General features: G+C 39.8%; 1 protein-coding gene across 3 annotated transcripts in view; it reads right to left on the reverse strand.

Moving 5' to 3' along the window:
- Positions 1 to 5,059: 5,059 nt before the first annotated feature.
- The window catches only part of Elmod1 (ELMO domain containing 1), a 45,296-nt gene continuing 23,326 nt past the window's right edge, over positions 5,060 to 27,029 (reverse strand). For 2 of the 3 annotated variants that reach the window (XM_090319580.1, XM_090319581.1), the window contains 7 exons: positions 25,214 to 25,343; positions 21,813 to 21,946; positions 19,829 to 19,897; positions 18,921 to 18,944; positions 14,802 to 14,852; positions 12,660 to 12,793; positions 5,060 to 6,466 (listed from right to left, as the gene is read on the reverse strand). In XM_090319580.1, the coding sequence (XP_090175706.1) occupies positions 6,294 to 6,466; positions 12,660 to 12,793; positions 14,802 to 14,852; positions 18,921 to 18,944; positions 19,829 to 19,897; positions 21,813 to 21,946; positions 25,214 to 25,343 (715 nt within the window). In that variant the 3' untranslated portion in view covers positions 5,060 to 6,293. The remainder of the gene's footprint in view (positions 6,467 to 12,659; positions 12,794 to 14,801; positions 14,853 to 18,920; positions 18,945 to 19,828; positions 19,898 to 21,812; positions 21,947 to 25,213; positions 25,344 to 27,029) is intronic. The other variant, XM_090319582.1, reaches the window with a different exon arrangement.

Here is a 27,029-nt window from a genome sequence, read left to right on the forward strand (position 1 = left end):
CTGGGTCTATTACCCTTCATTTTTCAAGTTCTTTAATTAATAATATTTTATTTTTATTCTTAATTGTTTGAAGAGGAACATTCACTCACCATTATTTTATAATGGATGATAAAAGCAAGGTCAGAGAGATTTGGTCATTGATCTAAAGAAGACCAGAAACATACAGAGTCTTCTCATAGCCAGTAGTCTGCATCAGTGGATGCTGGTGGATCATGCTGTAATCTTAGCTATTAAGGAAGCTGAGATCTGAGGATCTTGGTTTGAAGCCTGCCCAGGCAGGAAAGTTCATCAGATGATTATCCCCAATTAAGTAGCAGAAAACTGGAAGTGGAGCCTTGAGCACAAAAGCCCAGGGACAGAGCCTGGGCTCTGTCAGGCCTCACAACTGACAAAAAAAAAAAAAGTAAACACTTGACTAACAGTGGGCTTACCTAACTCATGAGATAGCTTAAGATGGTTGATGTCTATTTCTCTGTAAGCGCTGTACACTTGGCACACAAGAGCTAACATGCTATATAAATATCGTGTCACATAAGAATATGTGTCAAAAAAATAGCTCATGGGCTCCCTCTGGGCTGCTTAAACCAACCAGCAGTCACTGAAGCTCTGCCCTCTCCTAGCAGAGGAACGCATCGCAGTGCTCAAAACTAGTGCTCTACCACTTTGAGCCACAAGTTAATTGGAGATAAGTCTTATGCACTTTCCACTCTGGGCTCTCTTGGAACCTCAGTTTTCATTCATGTCTTAGCTCTTGAGTAGCTAGGATTACAGGTATGAGTCACCAACCCCAGGCTTGACACTATTGCTTTTGATGCTTTTCCTAAAAAACAATAAGGGATGTAACTTTCTACCTGAAATCAGACCTGCCGTGTGTCCAGGATAACACTAGGCTTTGGAGTGCCTTGCAAAGATGTGAGGTGTGCAAGCCCTCCTGTCTTGTCTTTCTCTGTTTCTTTAGGCATTCTTTAATTTCCTAATTAAATCTATTAAAAAAAAAAAACCCTGTGGATTCTGATGCTGAGGAGTTTATCTGAGTCTTTGTATAGGGATGGCAGTGACAAAGGGAACCCTTTGATTGGCTTGGCAGACAGTGTTTACCTGTGGCTTTTCAAGTTCATTTATTTTTTAAATGTTCATTGTTGTTGCTAGTTGTGGGGCCTGAACTCATCTCTTTGCTACACTTTCCACCTTGCCAAAGATTACTTCTGTGGCCATCCCTACCTAAAGCATACCACAATGCTGGACCCATAACAACAACAACAAAAGTGGCTAACATTTTGATCTTTGTAGCCTCTCCCTAACTCCTCTATTTTCCAGCTCTAGTGAGTTTCTGCGAAGATTCCCAGGGATATTTATTCATGGGGGACACGATTCCTGTTGGTGTCTATGTGGCTAGCAGCATCCTGGGGGCTGGTTCTGGTCAGTAGACACTTGGGAATGTTTTCTTTATAGAGAGTACATGCGACTTTGTCCACATCACAAAAAGCTCCTCATTCTTTTTTTTTTTTCCCCACAGAAATGTCCTATAGCCTCTGGCCTGAGCCAGACCCTACAAACTCACCTTGCTGAGGATTCCCAACTGGAAGCAGAAAAGAGATGTGCAGGCTTCCTTTCCTGGGGAGGCATAGCAGGGCCAAGAGCTTACTATGCTCTAAGATTAGCTGCTCTTTGTGTACCTCGCTGAGGGACAAGGTGACAGCATTTGTACATCAGAACTCATTCTGCAGACATCTGCTGTGTGTGTGTGTGTGTGTGTGTGTGTGTGTGTGTGTGTGTGTGTGTGTGTGTGCGCTCCCTGGGGCACTAGAGGAAAATTCCAAGTTCACAGTATAATGATTAGAAATCTAGGTTTAAGACCTTGGGTTTTCTCAAGGTCCTTTCTAATTACTTCTTTCTCCTGAGACCTTAAAATGGATTTAAATTCTCTAAACCTGTTTGTCCAGAGCAAGGAAGCATAAAAACAAACAAATAAATCTGACTCCTATGACAACACAGACGTTAGGCACTAGGGCAGTACAGGCTCATGAGATAAGAACTCATGGTTACCTCTAGGGATCCACACAGTCCGTGCCACAATCTCTTTCATCTCCCAGGACTCCATGGTACATCAGTGCTGCTTTCAAATCACTTGACCTCAGATTAGAAAACTGACTGAGTTCCCTGCAGAGTTCAAGGTAATGCTTACATGGAGTGTACCTACCATTGTGGCTCTGTCGCTTACACATGTCCATGGGCTCACAGAGCTGGGAATTTCAGCTTTTCTTTTTCTTTTTGATTGTGGAGCTTGAGCTCAGGGCCTGGGCTCTGTCCCTGAGCTCTTTTGCTAAAGATTAATGCTGTACCACTTTGAATCATAGCTCTACTTCTAGTTTTTGAGGGATTAACTGTCTCACAGGCTACTTGGAATCATAATCCTGAAATCTCAGCCTCCCAAAGAGCTAGGACTACAGGCATGAGCCATCAGGGCCTGGCCTGAATTTCCACTTCTATCTTCTCTATTCCTTTCCTCTTCTCATCATTTTCTTCAGGCCCTATCCCCATGCTCCATTGGCTTTGCTCCCATCCTTACTCCCCATAAAGGCTGGTCTGTTTCCATGTACTCATGCATCAACATAATTTGTGGCCCTGGGGTAGGATTTCCAGGTTTGATCTTCCATGAAGAATTTTGACTTATCTTTGCAGTTGAAAATTTTGGATTAGACCCAGACCAATCCCTTTCATGGGTTTCTAACATCTGAGGTAGGAGCTCATGACACACTTGTGTCCCAGTAAGAGAGTGAAGAAACTGGGTTATTTTTTGCATAACTGAGTCGGGGTGGACAATCCCTACTTAAATCTGTGTCTTTGCCTTTTCTTTTTTTTTGGCCAGGCCTTGGGCTTGAACTCAGGGCCTGAGCACTGTCCTTGGACTTTCTCAAGGCTAGAGCTGTACCACCTGAGCCACATTACGACTTCTGGCTTTTTCTATGTATGTGGTACCAAGGAACCAAACCTGGGTCTTTGTGTGTGGTAGGCAAGCACTCTACCACTAGGCCAAACTCCTGGCTCCAGTCTCCGCCTTCGTTTGGTCACATTCCAATTTCTGTGAACTGTTTAGATTTACTCTGCTATAGTAAAGAAGTTAACAGAATCCTCTGTCTTATCTTTCCCTCCAGTGCTGGTATGGAGGATATGTTGTAAAATAGACTGAAATCTCTTTTAGAATACAGAAAAGATAATGAAGGGCTGAGAGCATGGCCTAGTGGTAGAGTGCCTAGCATGCATGAAGATCCAGGTTCGATTCCTTAGTACTACATACACACAAAAAAGCCAGAAATGGTGCTATAGTTCAAGTGGTAGAACTTTAGCCTTGAGGAAAGCCCAAGGACAGTGTTCAGGCCCTGAGTCTAAGCCCCAGGACTGGCAAAAAAAAAAAAAAAAAAAGATGAGTTATCAGTCCTTTTTTTTTTTTTAAACTGAAGCACAACAGTGATAATGGTAGGAAAAAATGACAAATTGAAGTCTCAAGTTTCAGAAATGATACTTCACAGGATATTTTTTCTTTGCTTTGCTGAAGTGCCACTGAACTGTGTTTAAAAAAAATCATAACATGGGGCCAGGAGTTTGGCCTAGTGGTTGAGTGCTTGCCTAGCATGCATGAAGACCCAGGTTCGATTCCTTGGTACCACATACATAGGAAAAAGCCGGAAGTGGTGCTGAGGCTCAAGTGGTAGAGCTCTAGCCTTGAGAAAGTCCAAGGACAGTGCTCAGGCCCTGAGCTCAAGCCCAGGACTGGCAAAAAAAAAATCATAACAAGTAGTGTTTTAGAAAATTTGAAAGAAGCTTGCTATGCAATTTACATTTCTTGTGGTCAATTCTTCAACAGAATAAATACAAACAAACTAAAAACACTCAGGGAAATACACACACACACACACACACACACACACACACAGGAAAAGCACATCACATATTTCTGATGTATATGAAAGCTTTTCCTCTTCGTTCTCTCACCTCGTTTTGTGTTGCGAGGTAGAGTGCATCTTCCACATGGAGGTGTGAATGAAAAAATCTAATAATATTCCAAACTAGAAGAAGCTAGAAGAGCTTGTTCACTCTAAAACCGTGAAGCCATGTTGGGATACGACTGAGAGAAGGCATCCGAGGAGCTGGGAGGGGAAACAACTTGCTGAGTATCACCTTTTCTGGAGCTGAACACATGAGACGGGAGCTTGTGTAAGTGTCACAGGCCATAAGTTATGCCACTGACATCTGGCAACCATGGATAGGAAGAGACAATGTTCACATGTAGCTGACAGGAGATGCACTGCCCACGAAGAGTGCGCTCATCGCCAGCAGCTAACTGCCAGTGGTAATTCACAGCTCCCAGGGAGAGGAATATATACTCCTGTCATTATCCGTGGTATATTCACTCATGGTGCAATACTCATCGTGTATTAACCATTTCTGTAACTTCCATCTACTGCCACCAGGACATAGCTGAAAAGGAAAAGACTTTCCAGAGGAACAAGCAAACAATGGGAACTTAGGATACAATCCTGAGTAGCTAGAATGGACAAGGAGACAAAGGGTATTAATGCTTCCTCTTTATCTACTGTCTCGCAGTAGCCAAGCTAGATGTTACAGGAAGTAATGAAAAAAATTGGATCTGTCATGAAATACCATCAGAACCCAAGAGTTAAGAAGTCTGTCAGGGCCAGGAGTTTGGCCCAATGGTAAGAGTGCTCTCCTAGAATGCATGAAAACTTGGGTTTGATTCCTCGGTACCATATACATAGAAAAAGCTGGAAGTGGTGCTATAGCTCAAGGGGTAAGGTTCTAGCTTTGAGAAAAAAACTCAAGGACAGTGCTTAGGCCCTGAGCTCAAGCCCCAGGACTGGGAAAAAAAAAAAGAAGTCTGTCAGACATAACATGCTCAATTTACACCTGGTTATTCCAAATGACAGAGCAATTTATCATCAGTTCCAGGTTGTCTCTCTTTGACATTCTACCCACACACACATTTGCATGTTCTGAAGCTGTATAAAGGTGGAAATATTAAAGCAAAACCCACACCGTGTTACAGTAGAATGATGTGTAGTTTATTCATATAACTGACAGGCAGTACTCAAAATTTATTTAAATAAGCAAGTGATTACACAAACATCTAATAATACTAAAATTTGAGAGTCCAAAAGTATAAAATACCACGGGTATGAAATGCCATGGTAAATACTATTCAACAGACTTCAGTCATAATTCCAAACTAAATCACATTTTCTGGAAATGATTTTTTTAAGCTGTTTTACAATCATTTTACTTTTGCCAAGCAATTTACTTCTTCCACGGATATAAGTCAAGATCCTTGTTCTTGAGAAATATTGCACAGTTCTCTCTTGGATAGCATTTTCTTGCAAATTGTTTCAAAGTATTGCCCCTTGACATAGAAGGCAAACCCGTCATCATTTAGTTCACTAAGCAAAGATGCCTAGATCAGAATCGTGCAGAGGGTGGGTGACTCTGAGTTCACAGAAGACAGGCAGTGAAAAATCATTTGCAGATTTTGAAATATGCTGATTTGTTTTCTGGGGGCATCATCAACCCATGAAGACATCCAAGCCAGGAGAATTATGGGGATAAAATAATTCAATATCCAGATGACGAAGACCCAGTTGCCACTGGGGTGAAGTTATGCTATAGTTCTGTGGTGCTTCACACAAGAACAGCTCCTACCCAAAGTGACTTCTTGTAAGTCTTGATACAGGGTCGTGATGCACAGCTATGTGTGAAGGAATAGTTTGGCTTATCATGTGTCTCTCTGTATGATTTTAAAGTCTTCTATTTTATCAGAATGTGGTCCAAGCATGAACCTGGCTTGAAAAGCTAGCAGCAGTAGCCATGACACACATTAATAAATTAAAAAGCTTTCATAGAACAAATTTCGGACTACACCTCTTACATACAAAATACAGCTAGAAGGAAGTCTGTACTGTTGAATTAAGAGGGAGGAAGAAAAACAATCTTCAAAAAAATATAGAAAATTCTCTCCACTCCTGGGTGTCAAGGTGAGATGTAACACTGTAGAATGCCATAATGTGAGCAGTCTCACTGGAGGACATCTACTCCAGAACTAGTGTATCTGGGGAATCTCAGAAGTATATGACCAAGAGGTAAAAATACTGTACCAAAAGGCATGCATATAACCATTGCGTGCATTCACTGTGTGAGCTGGGGCTTAAGTAAGAGCTAACATGACAATGAGCCGGATTCCAGGGTCGTCATTAAAACCAGCGTGGCGGGGGTGGGGGGGAAAACTACATGTTGATTAAACCTTCGGAGGCAGCGAAATGTGGGCACAGTGCCATGTCTGGGTTTTGTAGCTGTTTTAGGATCCTCTTTCGGAACTTCTCCCGCACACGATTAAATTCCATTATGTCCATGGGATCCTCTTCAACCCAAAACTTGTGAAATTCATGCATCAAGTAGCCTGTTACAGAGTAGACAGTTGAGAACACAGGAGAGGACAAAGCTCTTAAATAATATTCAAATTCATGTAGAATGAATGAGACCCAAACAACAGGAATCATGCAGAACCAAAGGCATGGAAGCTGAGCAAATAGGATTGTTTAAGATTGTTCTTGAGGATCTGAGGCTTAAAAAAAGTAACGATATGACATGACTGTAAAAGGGGGAGTTAGGAGGAGAGGTATCAGTGGGTGGGGAGAGAGTGATGAGGAAGTAAATGTTACAGAAGAAATATGTATATATGGAAATAACATAATGTCATAATAGTAATATATACTATATGTAGTATCTATAGAACTATCATCATCATCATACTATGGAAATAGCATAATATTACAAGCTATATATATTAAAAGAGGGAGGTAGGAGGGTGGTTAAAAGTAATACAGAATTTCTCCTAAGTATATGATATATAAATATAACAAGGAAACATCTTCTACAATCAATTTATGCTAATGACTCAAGGGCTGGGGATATATTAGAGCTTGTTTTGCTTCACATGCTAAGGCCCTGGGTCTGATCTTCAGCAGGACTAGAAAACAGAGACTTAGATAATTGTATACATAAGTTCCCAGCAGCCTTACTCACAATTGCCAAACAGTCAAAACAACCCATGTGTCCATCACCAAATGAACTGCTCATCTAGCAACAAGAATAAAGTTTGGATTCAGGCAACAACAGTGATAAACCTTTTTGAAAACATCGTGCTGAGTGAAATCACACACACACACACACACACACACACACACACACACACACACACCCTAAACACCCTAAAACAGTGTGATCCCACTTTTAGACCATGATTGTATGGATGCAGCAGGAAGGAAATGAGGGCCTCAGGGAGAGTAAACATGAACTGTTACTGCTGTGTGAGTGTAAAGATTCTGATTAGAGTGATGAAAACATATTATAAATCAATAGCGGTGAGGTTGCACATTGTAAACATAATTGATACCACAAAATTAAATACTTATAAATGGCTTAATTGAAAATTTTGAGTTACTTATATTTTTCCACAATAAAAAAACTCTAAGCAATGAAAAACTCTAAGCATAGCAGCAGCTAACAATCTGCCTAGTTGTTTTTTTTTTAAACAATGAGACTTAGATTTATTCTCAGTTCCAGGAAGTGAACACATAACTTGATTCTGCCATCCTTTGAAAATGAATCATATCAGGAACATAATCTACAAGGTCAAAAGAGACTACTTCATTCTTCACCTCCTAATTAGATTAACATGATGGTCTTCTCTTTCAAAAATTATTTCACTTTGGCTTTTTTCCTCTAGAAGATCTTTGGTTCAACTAAAGTTTTAAATTACTGTGACAAATGAAACAAATGCATTCTGATAATCTATTATGAGACAGATAAGAATTATAAATTAACTGAACACAAATTTGTCATTGTACAATGTGAAATTTGTTCATACAATTTTCTAGTTCTGAGGATTCCATGGAAGAGGAGATGAATTCTTTCCATTTTCTCTCTCTTCCTTCTCTCTTTCTCTTCTTCTATCTTTCCCTCCCTCCCTTTGTTCCTGCCTTCCTTTTTTTCCTTCCTTCTACATAATTTGTCTTGTCTTTGAGCTCAAATCCACTTGAGTTATTTGGTGTCAGGTGTATTTTTATTATTATATATTTTTATTGTTATTATAAAGTTGATGAACAGAGGGGTTATAATTTCATAAGCTAGGTGATGAGTATTTTTTTTTTGGACAGTGTAACCCCTTCACTCAAGTCAGGTTTCTAATACCATCAACTAAACCCATCTGTGATGTATCTCACTAGTATCTCATGGGTAAACAGCATCTTTTTTTTTTTTTTTCCAGTCCTGGGCTTGAGCTCAGGGCCTGAGCACTGTCCTTGGACTTTCTCAAGGCTAGAGCTCTACCACTTGAGCCTCAGCACCACTTCCGGCTTTTTTCTATGTATGTGGTACCGAGGAATCGAACCCGCGTCTTCGTGCATGCTAGGCAAGCACTTTAACCACTAGGCCAAACTCCAGGCCCAGTAAACAGCATCTTTACTTCTATTGACAGTGATGAACAAGCTCTATGGAAAATCATCTTTTTATTTTTTGTTGAGCATGAGGCTTAAACTCAGGGCCTATGTGCTGTGCCTAAGCTCTTTTGCTCTACCATTTTGAGCCACAATGCCACTTCTGGTTTTCTGGTGGTTGACTGAAGATAAGAGTCTCACAGACTTTCTTGCTTGGGCTGCCTTTGAACCATAATCCTCAGGCCTCCTCAGTAACTAGGCTTATAGATGTGAGCCATTAGTGCCCAGCTGAAAATCAACTTGAAAACATTTTAATTGTAGGCTGGGAAGGTGGCTTAATGGTAGAATGCTTGCCTAGCATGCATGAATCCCTGAGTTTACTCCCTCAGTACCACATAAATAGAAAAAGCCAGAAGTGGTGCAGAGTGAGCACAGAGAGGCTTAGGGACAGTGCCTAGGCCCCGAGTTCAAGCCCCAGGGCCAGCAAAAAAAAAAAAAAAAGAAAAAAAATTAATTGTAAAAATGGATAGGAAGAAGACAATGTGATCATTAAGCATATGTGTATAATGTGGAATGTGGCAGGTAGCATGTCTACTTCTTAATGAAAACTTCACTTTTTGGTAATTAATATGAATGCATTTGCTTCCTACAATGTGCAGATACCCTGGCAACTCACTGTAAAGGTGAAATAGTATAGGACTGAGTTCTAGAAGAACTCATCCATTTGGAGTCTCCACTTTTTCATCTTATGAATAATTATAAGAGACTGTTGGGTAGGGCGATAGAGCTCAGGGACAGTGGGGAGGCCCTGAGTTCAAGCCCCAGGCCTGGCAAACAAGAAAGAAATATATATATATGTAGAGAGAGAGGGGGGGGGGGAGGGAGGGAGGGAGAGGGAGAGAGAAACTACTCAGGAGGCTGAGATCTGGAGATCACAGTTCAAAGCCAGCCTGGGCACTAAAGACCATGAAACTCTTATCTCCAGTTAATCACTAGAAAACCTGAAGTGGTGCTGTGGCTTCAGGGGTATGGCGGTAGCCTTGAGCTGAAGAGTTCAGGGACAACGCCCATGCCCAGAGTTCAAGCCCCAAGACCACCACCACCAACAACAACAACAAAAAAGAAAAGAAAAAGAAAAAAAATGGTTAGGAGTTAAGGACAGAGATGGTGGAGATGGTGTCATTATCAGACATTCCTCCTAAAGGTACAAATTCAAATGGCAAATCTTGTAGATTCAGTCCTTGGGACCGTCCCTTAGCCATCAGGAAAACTATTAGAGACCATAGATTGTGATCTCAATAAAAGGTGGATTCCATTCCAAGGTATGCATTATAATCATAAAACTACACTTATGCATGTAGTACTACAGCATGCAAAAACTTCATTTGGCTGATTGCTTAGTGAACCCCCCACCTGCCAATGAACACACGTGTAACAGAAACACAACATTAAAGATGATAGAAATCCTGTATTCTCTCATTCTTGTTCTCTTGAAGAGAGGAAGACGGGTACAATTTCAGCTCACAATCTGTTAGCTAGGGATACTAACCACCGAGTATGGCAAAGAGAGGAGGAAACAGAGCTCAGGCTATTGCTTACCGGCTCTCAATTTATGCACTAGCTTGTGGCAGAGGCAATGTAGATGTTACATCTCCACTTTACAGATGAGGATGTTGGGCTCAGATAGGATCCTTGAATGGTTGGTGTCCAATTACACAATGACAGCTGGAAACCAAGATCTGAAAACAGCTAGCTTTCTACCATCATACTGGGCTGCCTTTCTCAGTACATTTTGTTCATCCGCTTCTTTGTCCTTCTCAATAATTCCTTCTTTTAAAGGTCAAACAAAAAATCATTCCCTTTTCTTTTTGGTCATTGCCAATTTTTTTTCTCCTCACCACACCTAACCTCACTCCATTTCAATGGGGCTGTGTTCAGTGGAGCTTTAGATTGAATGCAATTTTTGTAGCACACTATGCTAGCAGGGCCCTATTCACTGACTAGGACCATAAAGGCAGAATGATAGAGCTATTATCTTCTGATATTCTTCCACCTGGATAAATACTTGCTTTGAATACTAATTTGGCTTTCCATTGCCAGCCTGCAATGTATTATTGCTACTCAAATGTGTCTTGGCCTTGCTTCACTGCATCCAGTTAAGAATGAACAGGGTCACATGCCAAGGACACAGGTAATTGCAAGACTATTACAGAGGAGATGTGCAGAACTCATCATGTTCCACAGAAGGAAAATGAATCTAGGGCATGGTTTGCTTCTGCTAAAGTCTCTGGAGTCTCTCTGCCTCTCATCTAAACTAGGGGGGATTGCTGTTGTTTTAAAAAAAAAAATGAACATGGGCCGGGAGTTTGGCCTAGTGGTAGAGTGCTTGCCTAGCATGCACGAAGGCCTGGGTTTGATTCCTGGTACCACATACATAGAAAAAAAAAAAGCCAGAAGTGGTGCTATGGCTCATGTGGTAGAGTTCTAACCTTGAGAAAGTCCAAGGACAGTGCTCAGGCCCTGAGCTCAAGCCCGAGACTGGGAAAAAAAAATGAACAGTGCCCTGGGAAACAAATCATTCTATTTCATGATTGCTTAACAGGTTAGGATTTCCTGCCATTTTTTTTTCTTTTGGTACTGGGGATCAAACTGTTGCACTTGCTAGATAAGCACTTTGCTACTGAGCTACATCCCAGCCCTTAGGCTAGGATTTCTATCAATTTGATCAAGGCTAACATTTCCCAAATCAGCTAGACGTTCCTTTCCTCTGCAAAGAGCAACATCCAATATTCCATCCATCCATCCATCCATCCATCCATCCATCCATCCTTCCATCCATCCACCCACACATCCATTACTAAGCACCTGCTCTGTGCAAAACAAACATTTCTACTTTTAAATGCCTATGCTTTTAACTTGGACTACTGCTCCGGAGACCTCTCTTACAGTGTGGTTCTGATTTTTCCCCCCTCAGTTCTGATGAGCTCCAAATCAATTGCTTGAGCGCTTGCGGTTCTTCAGAATTTTCGAGCCTTCTGTACTCCATACAGGTCTCCCAAAGGCAGTTCATTTTCACTTTGCCTAGAATTAAACTCATTCTATATTCTTTCAGAATTACTCCCCTGATTTTCCCTAAAGTGCATGAAAAAAATTATTCCCTTTAAGATTATCCTTATTATGTGACACCTAGCTTTCAGGAGCCTTCCTCGTGAAGGCGAGTGACATGTTTAAGACCTTGCGTGTAAACAGGTCTTTATTCTTCTTCAATACTTTTTATACTTTACTATTTTTTTTTGATCAGTCATGGGGCTTGAACTCTGGACCTGCATACCATCCCTGAGCTCTTCAGCTTAAGGCTAGCACTCCACCACTTGAGCCACAGTGCCATTTCCAGTTTCCTGGTGGTTAACTGGAGATAAGAGTCTCATGGACTTTCCAGCCCAGGTTGGCATTGAACCACAACCCTCAGATCTCAGCCTGAATAGCTAGGGAGGATTACGGGCATGAGCCACCAGTGCCTAGCTTAGTATTCACTTGTTTTGCATTCTTCAGGCACAAGAGTACCTAGGTCTTTTGGTTTTTTAACTTTTAGTTTCTAGTTTTTTGTCCTCAATGCCTTTCTGTTCTACTTCCCGAGCAAGTTTTTTTTAAATTCTTCTAATTATTTTTAAAATGTTTATTTTAAGTGTTTTTAAAATCCTTATTCTAAAGGTGATGTACAGAGGGGTTAGAGTTACATAAGTCAGGTAATGAGCACATTTCTTTTTGGACCGTGTCACTCCTGCCCTCACTCTCTAAGTCATGAGAAAGTTTTTCAACCTTATCTTCTATTGTAGGGCTTTCATTTCAGCTACAACAGACAGAGATCTGATAGTTAATGCAGGCTGCCTTCAGTGCCATGCTGTACTAGGCAAGGAGAAAGACACTTTAGACATCTTACAGCCAGACCAGAAATTGACTGGCTAGACTTTATGGAAGAGCTTTCTAGAAAAGAGAAAAATTCATGATGCCTGAATATTTTTGAATGAAAAACAAACAAAATAACCCAAAAGGCCTACATAAAACAACCAAGTCACAAAAGTCATTTTGCCTTTGACCTTTTTCTAGAGTGTTCTATAGAAATCTCTATGGATAATTAAACACCAGAACACTTACAGAACGTTTGCTGGAAGTGAGACAAGGTTGGAGCTTCTGGGGCAATGTTGTAGAAATGGGTTTTTAGAGCTCCGCTCACCAGTAGGTTATATGCCAGGTCAGTGATATTGATGCCCACAATTGCAAAGGAATACCTGCAAGTGAAAGCCAGAAAACCAACAGTGTTGTAAATACTGGAAGCAAGACACTTGATAAACTGAAGCTGAAATTCCAATTCAGCTCCTCCAAGTAGAAAATTGTCCTGGTGGGTGCTGGTGATTTACTCAAAAGGCTGAGATCTGACAGTTGCAGTTTGAAACCAGCCTGGGTAGCCTTGAGATTCTTATCTCCAATTAATCACAGAAAAAGCTGGAAGTGGCATCCTGGCTCAAAGGGGTGAGAACTAGCCTTGAGTGTAAAAGTTCAGGGATAGTGCCCAAGCCCTGAGTTCCAGCCTCAGGATGGAGGGGAGGTGGGGGAGAGGGGTAGAAAAAAAAAGAAAAAGAAAAGGAAGTTGCCTTTTCTTCTCCAGACTGTTGAAACTTTGACTTTTATAATTTATCATAAAGTTTCTCAAGAAAACAGAGTTCATGCATGCTTTGACTTGGTAATTATTATGTTAAAAATATATCAAAAATGGATTAAGTGTTATACTATATGATTATAGTATGATTTATTATGGCAAGACAGGGAAATTACTCAAGAAATAATTAAACATCTAAGGAAGATGGCTAGAAAAATAAGCCAGGGTAATATTACATAATATATTATTAATATTACATAACATATTACAGCTATTTAAATTCTCAAAGACTAAGCAGGATATGAAATGAGTAGAAAAAACCAAGTTTTATCTCAACACACATATGCACATGGAAAAAAGGCAAGAATGAGATTCCATAAAATAATATTATAGATACACAAAAATAGTAAGATTGGGATGACTTTTTGGGTTTACTTTCCCAAGTCATTCATTTTATATATATATATATATATATATATATATATATATATTTTTTTTTTTTTTTTTTTTTTTGCCAGTCCTGGGCCTTGAACTCAGAGCCTGAGCACTGTCCTTGGGCCTTTTCAAGGATAGAGCTCTACCACTTGAGCCTCAGCACCACTTATAGCTTTTTCTATATATGTGGTGCCAAGAAATCGAACTCAGGTCCTCATGAATGCTAGGCAAGCACTCTACCACTAGGCCAAACTCCAGGCCCAGTCATACTGATTTTTAACTCAGAAAAAAATTTAAAGTGTAGTCTCACAAAAATATATTTTCTAGTCTGTCTGTCTGTCTCTCTCTCTCTCTCTTGCCAGTTACGGGCGTTAAACTCAGGGCCTGAGCACTGTCCTTGTGCTTCTCAAGGCTAGAACTCTACCACTTGAGCCTCAGCACCACTTCTGGCTTTTTTTCTATGTATGTGGTACTGAGGAATTGAACCCAGGTCTTCATGCATGCTGGGCAAGCACTCTACCACTAGGCCAAACTCCCAGCCCTCTCTTTTCGAATTATCTATTAAAAATGGAAGGGAAGTCACGTGACCGTGACTCACACCTGTAATCTTAGCTACTCAGTCTGAGGAGTGTGATTTGAAGGCAGCCTGGACAGAAAAATCTGTGGGACTGTTATCTCTAATAAACTACCAAAAAGCCAGAGAGGGAGCTATGACTCAAGTGGTAGAGTTGCTAGCCTTGAACAAAAGAAGCTGAGCGTGCCCAGGCCCTCAGTTCAAGCCCCAGGACCAGCACGGAAGGAAGATGTGAGGTACTGAATTCTCTCTGTTGCTATAAATCTAGCACAGAAATCTATCTGGATGAAAGGCATTGTCTTAAAAAAAAACATTTTTTCTTGAATAGCCCAATACTTGGTAGAAATCCTGAAGAGAAAATGGACAAATCCAATTCTAAGTGATGTGTTTTGAAAATGATTTCCTTACAGTCGCAACTTCCTTTATCTTGGCAGTGAATTAGAAAGTGATACATAATCACACCAATAAGTCCAGAAACATAAATGGGTCCTTCTGAAACATATCTGGGTTCCACATTTCCATCAGGACAAGTAGAATTCCAGCCCAGTCATCGTTCACAGCACTTTAAGGAAATTTTGCACTGTATCTGGTTCAGACTTGCAGTCTTTACTTCAGTGAGATTTACACTCACCCAATTGCTTTATCCATCCTTTTCTTCTCCCATTCTGCTTTGCTGAACTTGCTAAAAGAACAATTAAATAAATAAATAGCATTCAGTCTGAATAGATATTCATCTTCTTGTGTAAAAGCATTAACTATGTATCTGTACCTTGGCTATAAAGTGCGGATCTAATGAATAGGATTCAGCTTTTAAAATAACAGCATGAGCAGAACATGGCAATAATTGGAAGGCTGAGCCAGGAGGATCTTGAGCTGGAGGCCAGCCTTAGGCTGTCTCAGCAAAATAGAATATAAAGAGCAACAATGCCATTCACACAGAGTTTGTAGGCAGCCTTACTTAAGACTGTGAGATAATCCACAGCTCATTTTAGGATTAAGATATTCTTTAACATGAGCATGATCAAAGACCACTTTTTTTAGTGAGAGCTTGCCCACAATCCTCTCCTTCTCCCCAGACCACAAGTTGCCTCACGCTCATTTCTCCACTAGATTTTGTATGGTTTTATCTCAAGGTATTTATCCTAGATAGATAGCCTATTTATGATGCCAGGTTCACATATTTCAAATAAATGTATTATTGATAAATAAATGATCAAATAATTGAGGTGGAAAGAAAACAGGGAAAAGCATAGGGAAGAGGAAGAAAGAAAGGAAAGAAAATATGGAAGATAGGAAGGAAGAAAAGAAAGGAAAGAGAGACAAATGGAGCCAGAGAGGGAAAGAAAAGAAAAGAAGAAGGAAGGAAGGATGGAACAAAAGAAGAGGAAAGGGAAGGAAGAAGGAAAGAAGGAAGGAGGAAAGGGGGAACAAAAGGAGGGAAGAGGACAGAAGACAGAAGGAAGAAACAGTAGACAACGTCTAAACTTCTGTTCCAACAAGTGCATCTCCCTTGGCTAAGCCAAGTCAGCTAAGCCACAGCAGCTCCATTTAATCTGTTTCAGAACTTGAACTTCTGAATAAAACTGTACTTATACATCTATCTCATTCCTGTTCCTCTTCTCACTCTTGCCGAAGTCTTGTAGGCAAATGATCAACCTTTATTCAGTCTACCACAGTAAAAACAAACTCTAGTTAGCACTGGAACAAGTTTTGCAAGTAGAGTTCTGAATGCTTAGCTTTCATCTAAGTAGGTACAAAATATACACAAGTGTGTACATATACACAGGACCACAACTATAAACTATCATATAATACAGCACACCACCATAAAATGCCACATCACACACACACAGCACACAAGCACAAATTATCATGCGAAGTAGTTACCTATGTAAATATGATTTCTACCCTGCAAATGACTGCCTGTGACTCAAATAACTGCTTTAAAGTCATATTAAGGTGGCAGCGCTTTTGTTCGTTTTTTAAAAATGCAATTGGATTGTTATTATCAATAATTATGTTGTATCAAGGGTTTATTGTTACCTAAGTCAGGTAACAAGGACATTTCTTTCTTTGGACAAGATTATCCCTTCTTTCACATTCTCCTACTTCCTCACTCCCATCCCTACCCACAAGTTACATAGTTTATTTTCCACATAGTATATACTGAATAACATGACTGCTTTATTCACCCTTTCTCTCTTGCTTCCCTGGCCCCCCCCCAAAAAAACTAAGCTGGGCACTGGTGGCTCACACCTGTAATCCTAGCTACTCACGAGGCTGAGATCTGAGGAAGGCAGTTCAAAGCCAACCCAGGCAAGAAAAACTGGAAGACTCTTATCTTCAGTTAACCTCCAGAAAATCAGAAGTAGCACTGTGGCTCAAAGTGGTAGAGTGCCACCCTTGAGCAAAAGAGCTCAGGGACAGCCCCCAGGCCCTGAGTTCAAGCCCCATGACTGGGGGCTGTGTAGGGGGAACAAGAACAAACACCATCACTACCGCTAACAACAATACTAAGAAAAAAAGCCCAAACAGTAAGCCAAAGAGGGAACAGGAGAGCTTTGGCATTGCAAGATTCACATTCAAAACTAACATGAATTACATATAAAATTAAAACATATATTTGAGTTTGGAAGTATTCATTTTCTCTTCAACAAAACCTTTTTAAAGTACACTGTATCTCTGTATTTGTTAAATTAAATCTTTTTTTTTTTTTGCCAGTCCTGGGCTTGAGCTCAGGGCCTGAGCACTGTCCTTGGACTTTCTCAAGGCTAGAGCTCTACCACTTGACCCTCAGCACCACTTCTGGCTTTTTTTTCTATGTATGTGGTACCGAGGAATCGAACCCAGGTCTTTGTGCATGCTAGGCAAGCACTCAACCACTAGCCCAAACTCCCAGCCCTGTTAAATTAAATCTTTATTTGCATTGGAAATACAAGCAAAAGTCAGATGACCTCTACCCGTCTGATTACTTATAGAGTATGGTGGATTTTTTCTTCAGGAAAATAAAGCTACCAAGGAATATAACATAAAAAAATAGCCCCAAATTCTCTACTCTTACGCCTCAAGTTACTTCAGGACTCCATAGAAGGGTATTTATAAGAGCAGTATTGAATCTGGTGTGCTGAAGGGCTGACAGAGAAGGGCTCTCCTGTGTGTGTATCTAGTCATGTATACATACACACATGTATGTATCCATTGAATGTGTGATACTTAGCATCTGACCAGACCTAAGTTGATGCCATAATTGGTCAAAACACACTTCTGTGAGATACTAGCGAATGTCAGTAGCATTTTTTCATATGTTTTTATTGTGATTAATAGAAGGGTTACGTTATATTCACCAGATAGAAGGTGCGTTACTTCACAAACACTGATACCCTTTCTCATGTCTTGGTCAATAGCATTTTCAAAGACATCTGACTCATACCTGGAGATCTTTACCTAAGTCAATTTGAAACAATACATGAGCTTCATGGATAAAATAATGATAATTTCATTTATTTGTCTGTATATATACACGACTACCTAAATGCTAGTCTCTTCTTACATAAAATTAGCTATGTTCTTTCAAATAACTCCTCTCTGATGATGGCTGGAATAGGAGCTACAAATAAAAATTGTGTGTGTGTGTGTGTGTGTGTGTGTGTGTGTGTGTGTGTGTGTGTGTGTAGAATGGTTCGCAGACCAAGTTAATGTCCCTCCAATGGTTAATCAAGAGCAAATATTTGAAGCCTAGCATGTTCTCTGAGTGATATTCCTCTAGGAAATACCAGTGTGAAGACATGGAGACAATCAGCCAATTTAGCTAGGGAAGAGTTAGAGGTTCCACATTACAAAACTATGCAATTGAGAGAATGTAGTTAAAAACTGAAAATAGCTTCATGTTAATTGTGCAACGTATCAAGAAAACCAACGAAGTGATTTTTTTCTTCAATGAAAGGAAAATGAAAATTTTGTTGGAAAGCTTATAAATTCAAAGGGGGTAAAGTGTAATACAATTTAAAGAACCCTGACCCAAATGGGGCCAAAGTGAGTATAAAGATTATGGATTGGGGGACCTTTCAACTTTATGATAAAATTTAGGTTTGTTCAGCCAATGAAAGCACTGCAATGCCTCAATGCTGCCAAGGGGAAAGTGATACAAAACTATGAGGACAAAATATTGGAACTCAACTTAGAAGGAAAGTGACAAATACACACACACATACACACACACACACACACACACACACACTATGGTGATCAAATTAGAAATATGTTAATAAAAGAATATATTTTCTCGGGGGGGAATGGGGGGAGGGAAATGGGGACCAAGACTTCAATGTATGTGAAGTAATGCACCTTCTAGCTGGTGAATATAATGTAACCCTTCTATTAATTATAATAAAATATATATAGAAAAAAGAATATATTTTCTCTATGCAACATAATCCCCAAATTAAATGCCTCTCTTGCATTCTGTGAGGAGAGGTGTTCAGTCTTTAGGTGAAGGATCTGGTATGTTCCTCCAGCCAAGTTCACCTCTGGCTGAAAAAAGACTTTCTTGCCGTTTTCCATCTGTTTAGTTTAACCTGGTTTGCAGCTAATAAAAACAGACCTCAAAGAATGAACTACATGAAAGCTTAACAAATGCAGCATTTTTTTGTTAGCATTTTCATAAGTCTGTATCTCTTTTTATAAATTCTTACCCCAACACATTCTAAAATAAAATAAAGGCAATAAAACACAAAAGCAAAGACAAAAATACCTTATTTCCTCTTTAGTGATATCCCTTCATGAATTAAATAAAAGAAAAACATGTTAAGAAAGGTAAATGAAAACACAAATAGAATCTTGGATGGGATTGAGGTGGGGTGGGGGAAGATTTAATAATTCCAGACTATCTCAGTTCTTGAGGCTTAAATTCAAAGCCTGAGGACTGTCCTAGAGGTTTTTTGGTTCAAGGATAACACTCTACCACTGGAGTCATGGCTCTACTTCTAGCTTTTTGGTAGTTAATTGGACTTTCCTGCCTGAGCTGGATTTCAACCATGATCTTCAGATCTCATCTCCAGAGTAGCTAGGATTATAGGCATAAGCTACTGGTGTCTTCCTGGTCTCTGATTTCTTGACTTCCATGCTCCCTCCTATTTCTTTTAGACTCTTTATGTGTCTATCAACACTATCTCTCAGACCCAGTCCTCCTGCATCGTTCAGGATATGACATAAATCAGTCCCTTTAAATACATTTCCCTCTTTCTTTTTCTTTCTTTCTTTTTTTTTGCCAGACCTGGGGCTTGAACTCAGGGCCTGGTCACTGTCTTTGAGCTTAGTCTTTAAGGTTAATGCTCTACCATTTGAGCCACAGCACCACTTCTGGATTTCTGGCTCTATCTATGTACATGATGCCAAGGAATTGAACCCAGGGCTTCATGCATGCTAGGCAAACACTCTTCCATTAGGTCACATACCTGGCCCTACATATCCCTCTTCAACAATGCACTTGACATCTTAATTCCAAGAATCAATGCCCAAAGAGTTAACCATCTATTTGTCAAAAGGGATTGTTTGAGAGAGCTGTAAGCCTTGCTTCTGGTAGGTTGAGCCTCTTGAGAGCCATCTACAAGATAGTCTTTGCCTAACCTATAAAGCCCAGTCCAATCTTTTAAGAGTTACCTGCATTTTGGATGAAGAGAGTCAGAGAGGACCTGCTGAGCTGCTGTGGCGTCCCTTTCTGCAAAATACCTGCAGTTGGAGAGAAAACAAGCCAGGCTCCCTGAGTACATTTGCTTTGCTCCAGTATGAGGCCAGATGAAATACAGAGGTTGATGCCCACGTGAGATGATCACTTAATAAGGTGATCAGAGGCATAAGAAGATCTCTTGTGTGAGCTCCCTCAGACAAAGACTTCATAAAAGTACTTCAACAAAGGACTTCATTAAAGTATTTTGTAAGGGCAATGAGCATGCATTATTTAATTTGATGCTTATGTAAGTTTACATATAAATATAAGAAATACAAGGAATAGCACAGGTTCTTGAATTTCCTTTCAGAAAAAATGTAGATCAGCAATTTTACTATATGTCCATGATTTTTTTTTTTTTGCCAGTCCTGGGCTTGAGCTCAGGGCCTGAGCACTGTCCTTGGACTTTCTCAAGGCTAGAGCTCTACCACTTGAGCCTCAGCACCACTTCTGGCTTTTTTCTATGTATGTGGTACTGAGGAATCGAACCCGGGTCTTCATGCATGCTAGGCAAGCACTTTAACCACTAGGCCAAACTCCCGGCCCCCCCTTTTTTTTTTTTTACAATATGTCTGGGGCACTGTCCCTGAGCTTCTTTTGCTCAAGGCTAACACTCTACCACTTGAGCCACAGCACCATTTCTGGCCTTTTCTGTTTATGTGGTACTGAGGAATTGAACCCAGGATATCATGCATGCTATGCTAGCACTTTACCACTAAGCCACATTCCCAGCTTCCATGGAACATTTCTATAAGGCATTCTATGATCCTGAATCCAGTTCATGACACAGGAAAGTGGGACAAAACAACGTCAGCGTAAGGAGTGCCTACAATTGAACTAAGTACAATGGGCAGGACTGATGTGGGACAGCATTTGAACAAAGTTAGGTTTTAAAAGATACAGGAGAATTGGATAAGTTGAAAATGAACTATTGTGGAGTTTTAGAATATCTGTGGAAGAATCTCAAATATCAACATTGCATTAGATTAACAGTTGCTGCTATATAATGCAACAAATATTGCAAGGGCTGGGAGTTTGGCCTAGTGGTAGAGTGCTTGCCTAGCATGCACAAACACCTGGGTTCAATTTCTCGGTACCACATAGAAAAAAATGGAACTGGTACTGTGGCTCAAGTGGTAGAGCTCTAGCCTTGAGAAACCCTAAGGACAGTACTCAGTCCCTGAGTTCAAGTCTCAGGACTGGCAAATAAATAAATAAATATTGCAAGGAAATATTGAAATGAAAGGGATGAAATGAACAATGGCACAGGGTTTTCATTAACATGTAAAAATTAGTGTTGCGAGAATTTCAATCCTTGATCTTTTCCGCATTGAGGTGATCAATGTAAAAGTCTTTTTTTTTAAAACTACCTTCTTTACATTTTTGCATCTGTTTGAAGGTTTTCATAATATTAAAGTGCTAATAATGTATTTGAAAATGGATGGACCTAGAAAAAATCATGTTAAGTGAAGTAATCCAAGCTCAGAGAGATCAACAACGCCAGTTTTCTCTCATATGTGAACGCTGGAAATACACTGGTACATAATAAATTATACAGATTTCTAGACATCCACACACAATAAAACCAAAGGAGGACACCCTTAGGAGAGGAACACAAAGGCTCAATGCCAATGTGCCTCTGATCATGTAAAATAATGTTTATCAAAATGAACTCTGGGAAATGGAAAACATTAATATATTTGAAACTTGCTTTAAAAGTTTGTGACATCTGCTGAAATAGACAGAAAATGCAGTCTTTAAAAATGTTATAAACTGGAGTTTTCATTGAGAGGATTTGAATGTTTTTATGGATTCTTTCGGGAAGGAACTTTGGGAGCTAGTGTCTATACTTGGCCATTTCAATATGTGAATACCAGAACATCACTCAACTACTCAATTAGTCTTCATTTTACTTACTGTAAATTATAGAGTCCTAGAAGTCCCATTCCTCGAAAATCTGTTTTAGGATCATCACCTTGGAAACCAATTTCACACCACTGCTTAGAAACCCGAGCTTCCAGGGGGGTATTGGGCTTTAAGAATTTCCATAACTGGAGGCAAAGGAAAAGAATCATGCCATTGATACATACACACATTAATATCCTTTGCTATCATAGAGACTATGTAAGTTTCATTATTAGCAGAGGAGCTGCAAGGCTAGATGGATGCAAATATATTACAAATAAAGATATCCTCCAGTTTCTATAATAACAATTCTCAAAGCATGGGTTGAAGATTTTTTGGAAGCACTGAGGGTATTTTGGCCTGGATAAAACAAAAAAAAAAAAAGAGAGAAAAACAAGACACCACTTTATAACAAAAGCAAAAAGTTGTTTGCTTTTCACTCTGATCTCAGGAGTCAACTGTGGAATTTTTCCAGAAAGTGAATGACCTGTGATGTATTGTGCTAATGGCACTAGGACATATATTTGGCTATTTTTGCATTTTAGTCTTTCTAACAGAAATGAGGAAGGCAAAGAGACAAATCATCTTCTATGTAAAAAAAGTATTTTTGGAGTTTTTGAAAATATTTAAAGGTATATTGAGAAAGAACAGTAAAAAAAAATTGAGGACATGTATTATCCAACACTGCAGAAGATATTTTCCTTAACATTCTGACAAAACATTAAACATGCTGCTTGAAGGTTTTAATCTAGAAAACTGCATGACTCAATGTGTTGTTTGGAAAACTCTCCTCCAGCAGTATTTTAGACAGTTGAGGAAAGGATCTTAATGGCTATGGAGAAATTAAAAGACCATTATCATCTGACACAAAATGGTAACCTCTCTGCACAACATCTTAATAATAACAATAAAATCATATTTAAAAAAGGACTGTCATTGTCCAAGTTGGAAATATGTCCCAATTGGAGTTCAGAAAGGATACTTATCCTTCAACAACATAGCTTTTGGAGGTAAATGTTTTTCATCAAATAATTCATATAAGAAATGAACTATGGGGCCAGGAGTTTGGCCTAGTGGTAGAGTGCTTGCCTAGCATTCACAAAGACCTGGGTTTGATTCCTCAGTACCACATACATAGAAAAGCCAAAAGTGTTGCTGTGGCTCAAGTGGTAGAGCACTAGCCTTGAGAAAGCCCAGTGCTTAGGCCCCAATTTCAAGCGCCAGGACAAGAGAGAGAGAGAGAGAGAGAGAGAGAGAGAGAGAGAGAGAGAGAGAGAGAGAGAGAGAGAGAGAGAGAGAGAGAGAGATATGAACTAAAAGCTGGGTGCCTGTGGCTAACATATATAATTCTAGCTACCCAGATCTGAGGATCATGGTTCAAAACCATCATGGGCAGGAATGTCCTGGCCAGTGGTAGAGAATACTGGCTTTGTTGTTCCCTAGATAGGTGAATCAGACCCTGGAGTGAAGTAGTTATAGTTTTCTTATCTCTAAAATAAACATTTATGCTGGGCACTGGTGGCTCATGCCTGTAATCTTAGCCACTCAGCGGACTGAGATCTGAGGATTGCAACTCAACTAAAGCCAGCCTGGGCAGGAAAGTCCATGAGAGTCTCATCTCCAAGAAGCTACTCAGCAAAAGCTGGAAGTGGCTCTGTGGTTCAAGTGGTAGAGTGTAAGCCTTGAGAACAAAGAGGCTCAGGACAGCACTTTAAGCCTTGAGTTCAAGTCCAAGGACTGGCAAAAATAAATAAATTAAAAATACCAAATAAGTAAATAAATAAAATAAACTTTTATGACTGTCTACTTAGTGGTGACAATCAAAATGATCATTCATTTATACTTAAATTATAACCACTGACAAAAGTTCTATTCTAGAGACTCTTGATATATAGTTAAATAAATTAAATACTTCATACATTTGCTCTCCCATGCAGGAGCTCCCAGACCAGTAAAAGATGCTGCATACCAGGCACTCACACGTCATTCATTCATTACAAGAGTGAATTACTCATTGTTTGTGATCACTTTGGTCAGCAGACAACCTTTCCCCACTTTCATCCACCTCAATTTCCTTTTGAGGTCCTTGTGTGGAGTGCTGTTCAGCCAGTGGGTTAGCTAAAATGAAGCAGGGAAGAAACCTAAGAAGAAAACTATTGCCAAGAGTGAGGCTCCTTTAATATTTAATGATTCACATAAGAGCCAGCACTAATTAGCAGAGACAAATGAATCATCTGTTTAAGTGCTTACATACACAAAAACATATACTCCTTCATACAGACATGTAACTGGAGACAACATTTTTTTTAAAAAATTACACCTTCTCTTGACATTCGTCCATAAAACAAAGGTAAGGCACCCAAACAAATATTTCCTTCTAATTCTTTTGCTGCCTCATTGAATTCTGGGGAGAAGCAAAGAAACACTCTAATTCTAAAATGTATCTATTTTCAGAAGTGCATGTATAAAATCGTTTTGGTGAGTAGTTCTAAACATTGGCTTTGATTTTTTCTTAATTCTTGACCTCAAAATTCGATGTTTTGAGCAAAAGTGTTATTGATGTTTTATTACGTTGCATAAGCTCCTGTAAGATTTGTAGAGTTTTTCTTTGACAGCCAGGAATACCTGTAACTCTCTATTATTTTTCTGACAGTTTTAACATGCTGAATATAAACTTCTTCCTCTTCTTTAAATACTCTCTAAGTCCCACAAATAAATAATCAGCATTAAGATCTTGAGTATTTTCCCCAGAGAGCTATTGCTTAAGTAGATACCAACCTCAACTTCTCTGTGCGTTAAAAAGTCACAAGAGAAAATCCCAGGACTCTCTTTGATTAATGCTATTTCTCCTACTGGCTTTCCACACCTGTGAAATCGCCTCTGCGGTTTTCTCGCATTGCAAAAGTATGATAGCTTTATACAGGTGAGCTACTGGCATCCAATTGGAATTAATTTCTTATATGAATTATTTGATGAACAAAAATTTACCTCCAAGCTGTGAACCACCAAGAAAACCCAGTCTCCCTGGATGTCGGTGGCTCATGCCTGAAATCCTAGCTACTCAGGGGGCTGAGATCTAAGGATCACTGTTCAAAGCCAGTTCAGGCAGAAAAGTTCTTGAGACTCTTATCTCTAAATTAACCACCAGACGACCAAAAGTGGAGCTGTGGCATGAAGTGGTAGAGCACTAACTTTGAACAGGAAAGCTCAGGGACACAACTGACAAAAAGAAAAAGAAAGGGAGGAGGGAAGGAAGGAAGGAAGGAAGGAAACCCAATCTTCACAACAACCAGTCTCAGTGCCCATGTTATGTCTTTGTATCCCCAGAGTCCATGTAAAAGCCTAGAACATAGCACATGCTTGGCAAAATAATAAGTGACGGAGGGAAGGACTGAAATATGTTAAGGACTAACCTTCAAGAGCATTTCCTCATGTTGGGGGTTCTCGGAATCATAGGGCTCTCTGCGCAGCTTTTCCACGTCTGCAATAAGGTTTCTGTAGCCTACAATTTGTAGGAGGCAAGCCTGAAGAGAAATTCCCAACCTAAAGTGTTCAAAAATGGAAGAAACACACACAAGGAATAACAAAACGTACTTTGGATATGTCCTCGCTTTGTTCATGTACTCACGATGCAGTTTGTTGTATGTATAAGATTCAGGAAATGGTTCAAACATAATCTCAGCAATGGAAGTATGTTTCCCACATGGCTAGCTGAAGAAACACTAAATTTCTTTCCTGAGTTTGGCTTTGTCTTAGGTTAAATTGAGTATTTGTTCAGATCATTTGTTCTTCATGGAGGTGACTTGAGAGTGAGAAATAGAACAATACAGGTAGAAGTGGGGCTTTCATGGATAGAGCCTGTAATCCTAGCTACTCAGGAGGCAGAGATCTGAGGATTGAAGTTCAAAGCCAGCTAGGGCAGGAAAGTCCTTGGGGACTCTTATCTCCAGAAATGGCGCTGTGGCTCAAAGTGGTAGAACACTAGCCTTGACCAAAAGAGCTCAGAGACAGCACCCAGGGCCTGAGTTCAAGCTCCACAATCAACAGAGAAAGAAAATAACAGACAGAGATAGTTGGGTAGATCAGAATTACTTCAGAAGGGTGCTTGAGAAAAGGTTACCTGTATTCACCTGATGGCATTAATACAATACCCATACTATTTCATGCTTAGGTATTCTAGCTACATTCTTCAATCATTTATATTTTTTCTGGCTCAAAATGGTCAGATGGTGGTAATTTTATGTAATACTGTCCAATCTATTTTTGTCCCTCTTAGTGTACTCAGTTGGAACATTTTTGTTGTGGTTATGACAGGAGATGGTAGATTTAAAAGTGGGAGCAATAGGTCTGAGGATTCTAATACATCAAACATAAAGGGAGGTGGCCAGCCAGCCAAGGGACACTAAACCTAAATAAAATCATATACTCAACTAAATGGTGTTTATCTTTACTTGTTATCAAGTCCTGATTACAAGTGATTGCTTGTGAGTGGCACAGACCACTCCCAGAAAATCAGTGTAAAACTGAGGAGGGGGTTTATTTTGAGGAAGAAAAGAAAGTGAAAAACTCAGAGGAAATAAGAGAAGCCAATTAAAATCTGGTCTATAGCCTGTCCAGGGGCTTGAACTCAGGGCTTAGGCACCATCTCTAAGCTTTATTTGCTCAAAGCTGGCATTCCCCCATTTGTGCCACAGCTCTACTTCTGGCTTTTTGGTAGCTAACTGGAGATAATAGTCCCACAGATTTTCCTGCCCCAACTGGCTTTGAACCTTGATCCTCAGATCTCAGCCTCCTGAGTAGCTAGGATTATAAGTAACGAGCCTCTGGTGCCTTGCCCGGACTTATATCTGGGGGTCAGCCTAATTTAGAATGAATTGCCTTCTTAACCCTTCTATAGAGGAATAAAATACATGTCAACAAATTTATACATATATACTTAGTAAATAATTAAAGCAAACTTAATGTCTGAATGAAGAAAAGACAGTTAATTAGTCGCAGTGGCTTCAGAAGGCTGGAAATTCAGTTTTTGTGATGAGGCTTCAGAGAGCTAGTCCTTACCACCCCTCCAAAAGACAGACATGTCAAGTCTTAAGTGCCACGTGCAAGGATTGCACTCAGAAATCCCTTCAGCTCCAGCTCTGTCTTTGGCAACTGGAAGCTTTTCTCCTGTGGCAATTAAAGCTTTCCTTCGTGGTTTTAACATCAGTTCTTATGTATGTATATCGAAAG

Source organism: Megascapheus bottae, chromosome 27, assembly GCF_031878675.1.
Source record: "Megascapheus bottae isolate mThoBot1 chromosome 27, mThoBot2.hap1, whole genome shotgun sequence".
NCBI classification, from domain to species: Eukaryota; Metazoa; Chordata; class Mammalia; order Rodentia; family Geomyidae; genus Megascapheus; species Megascapheus bottae.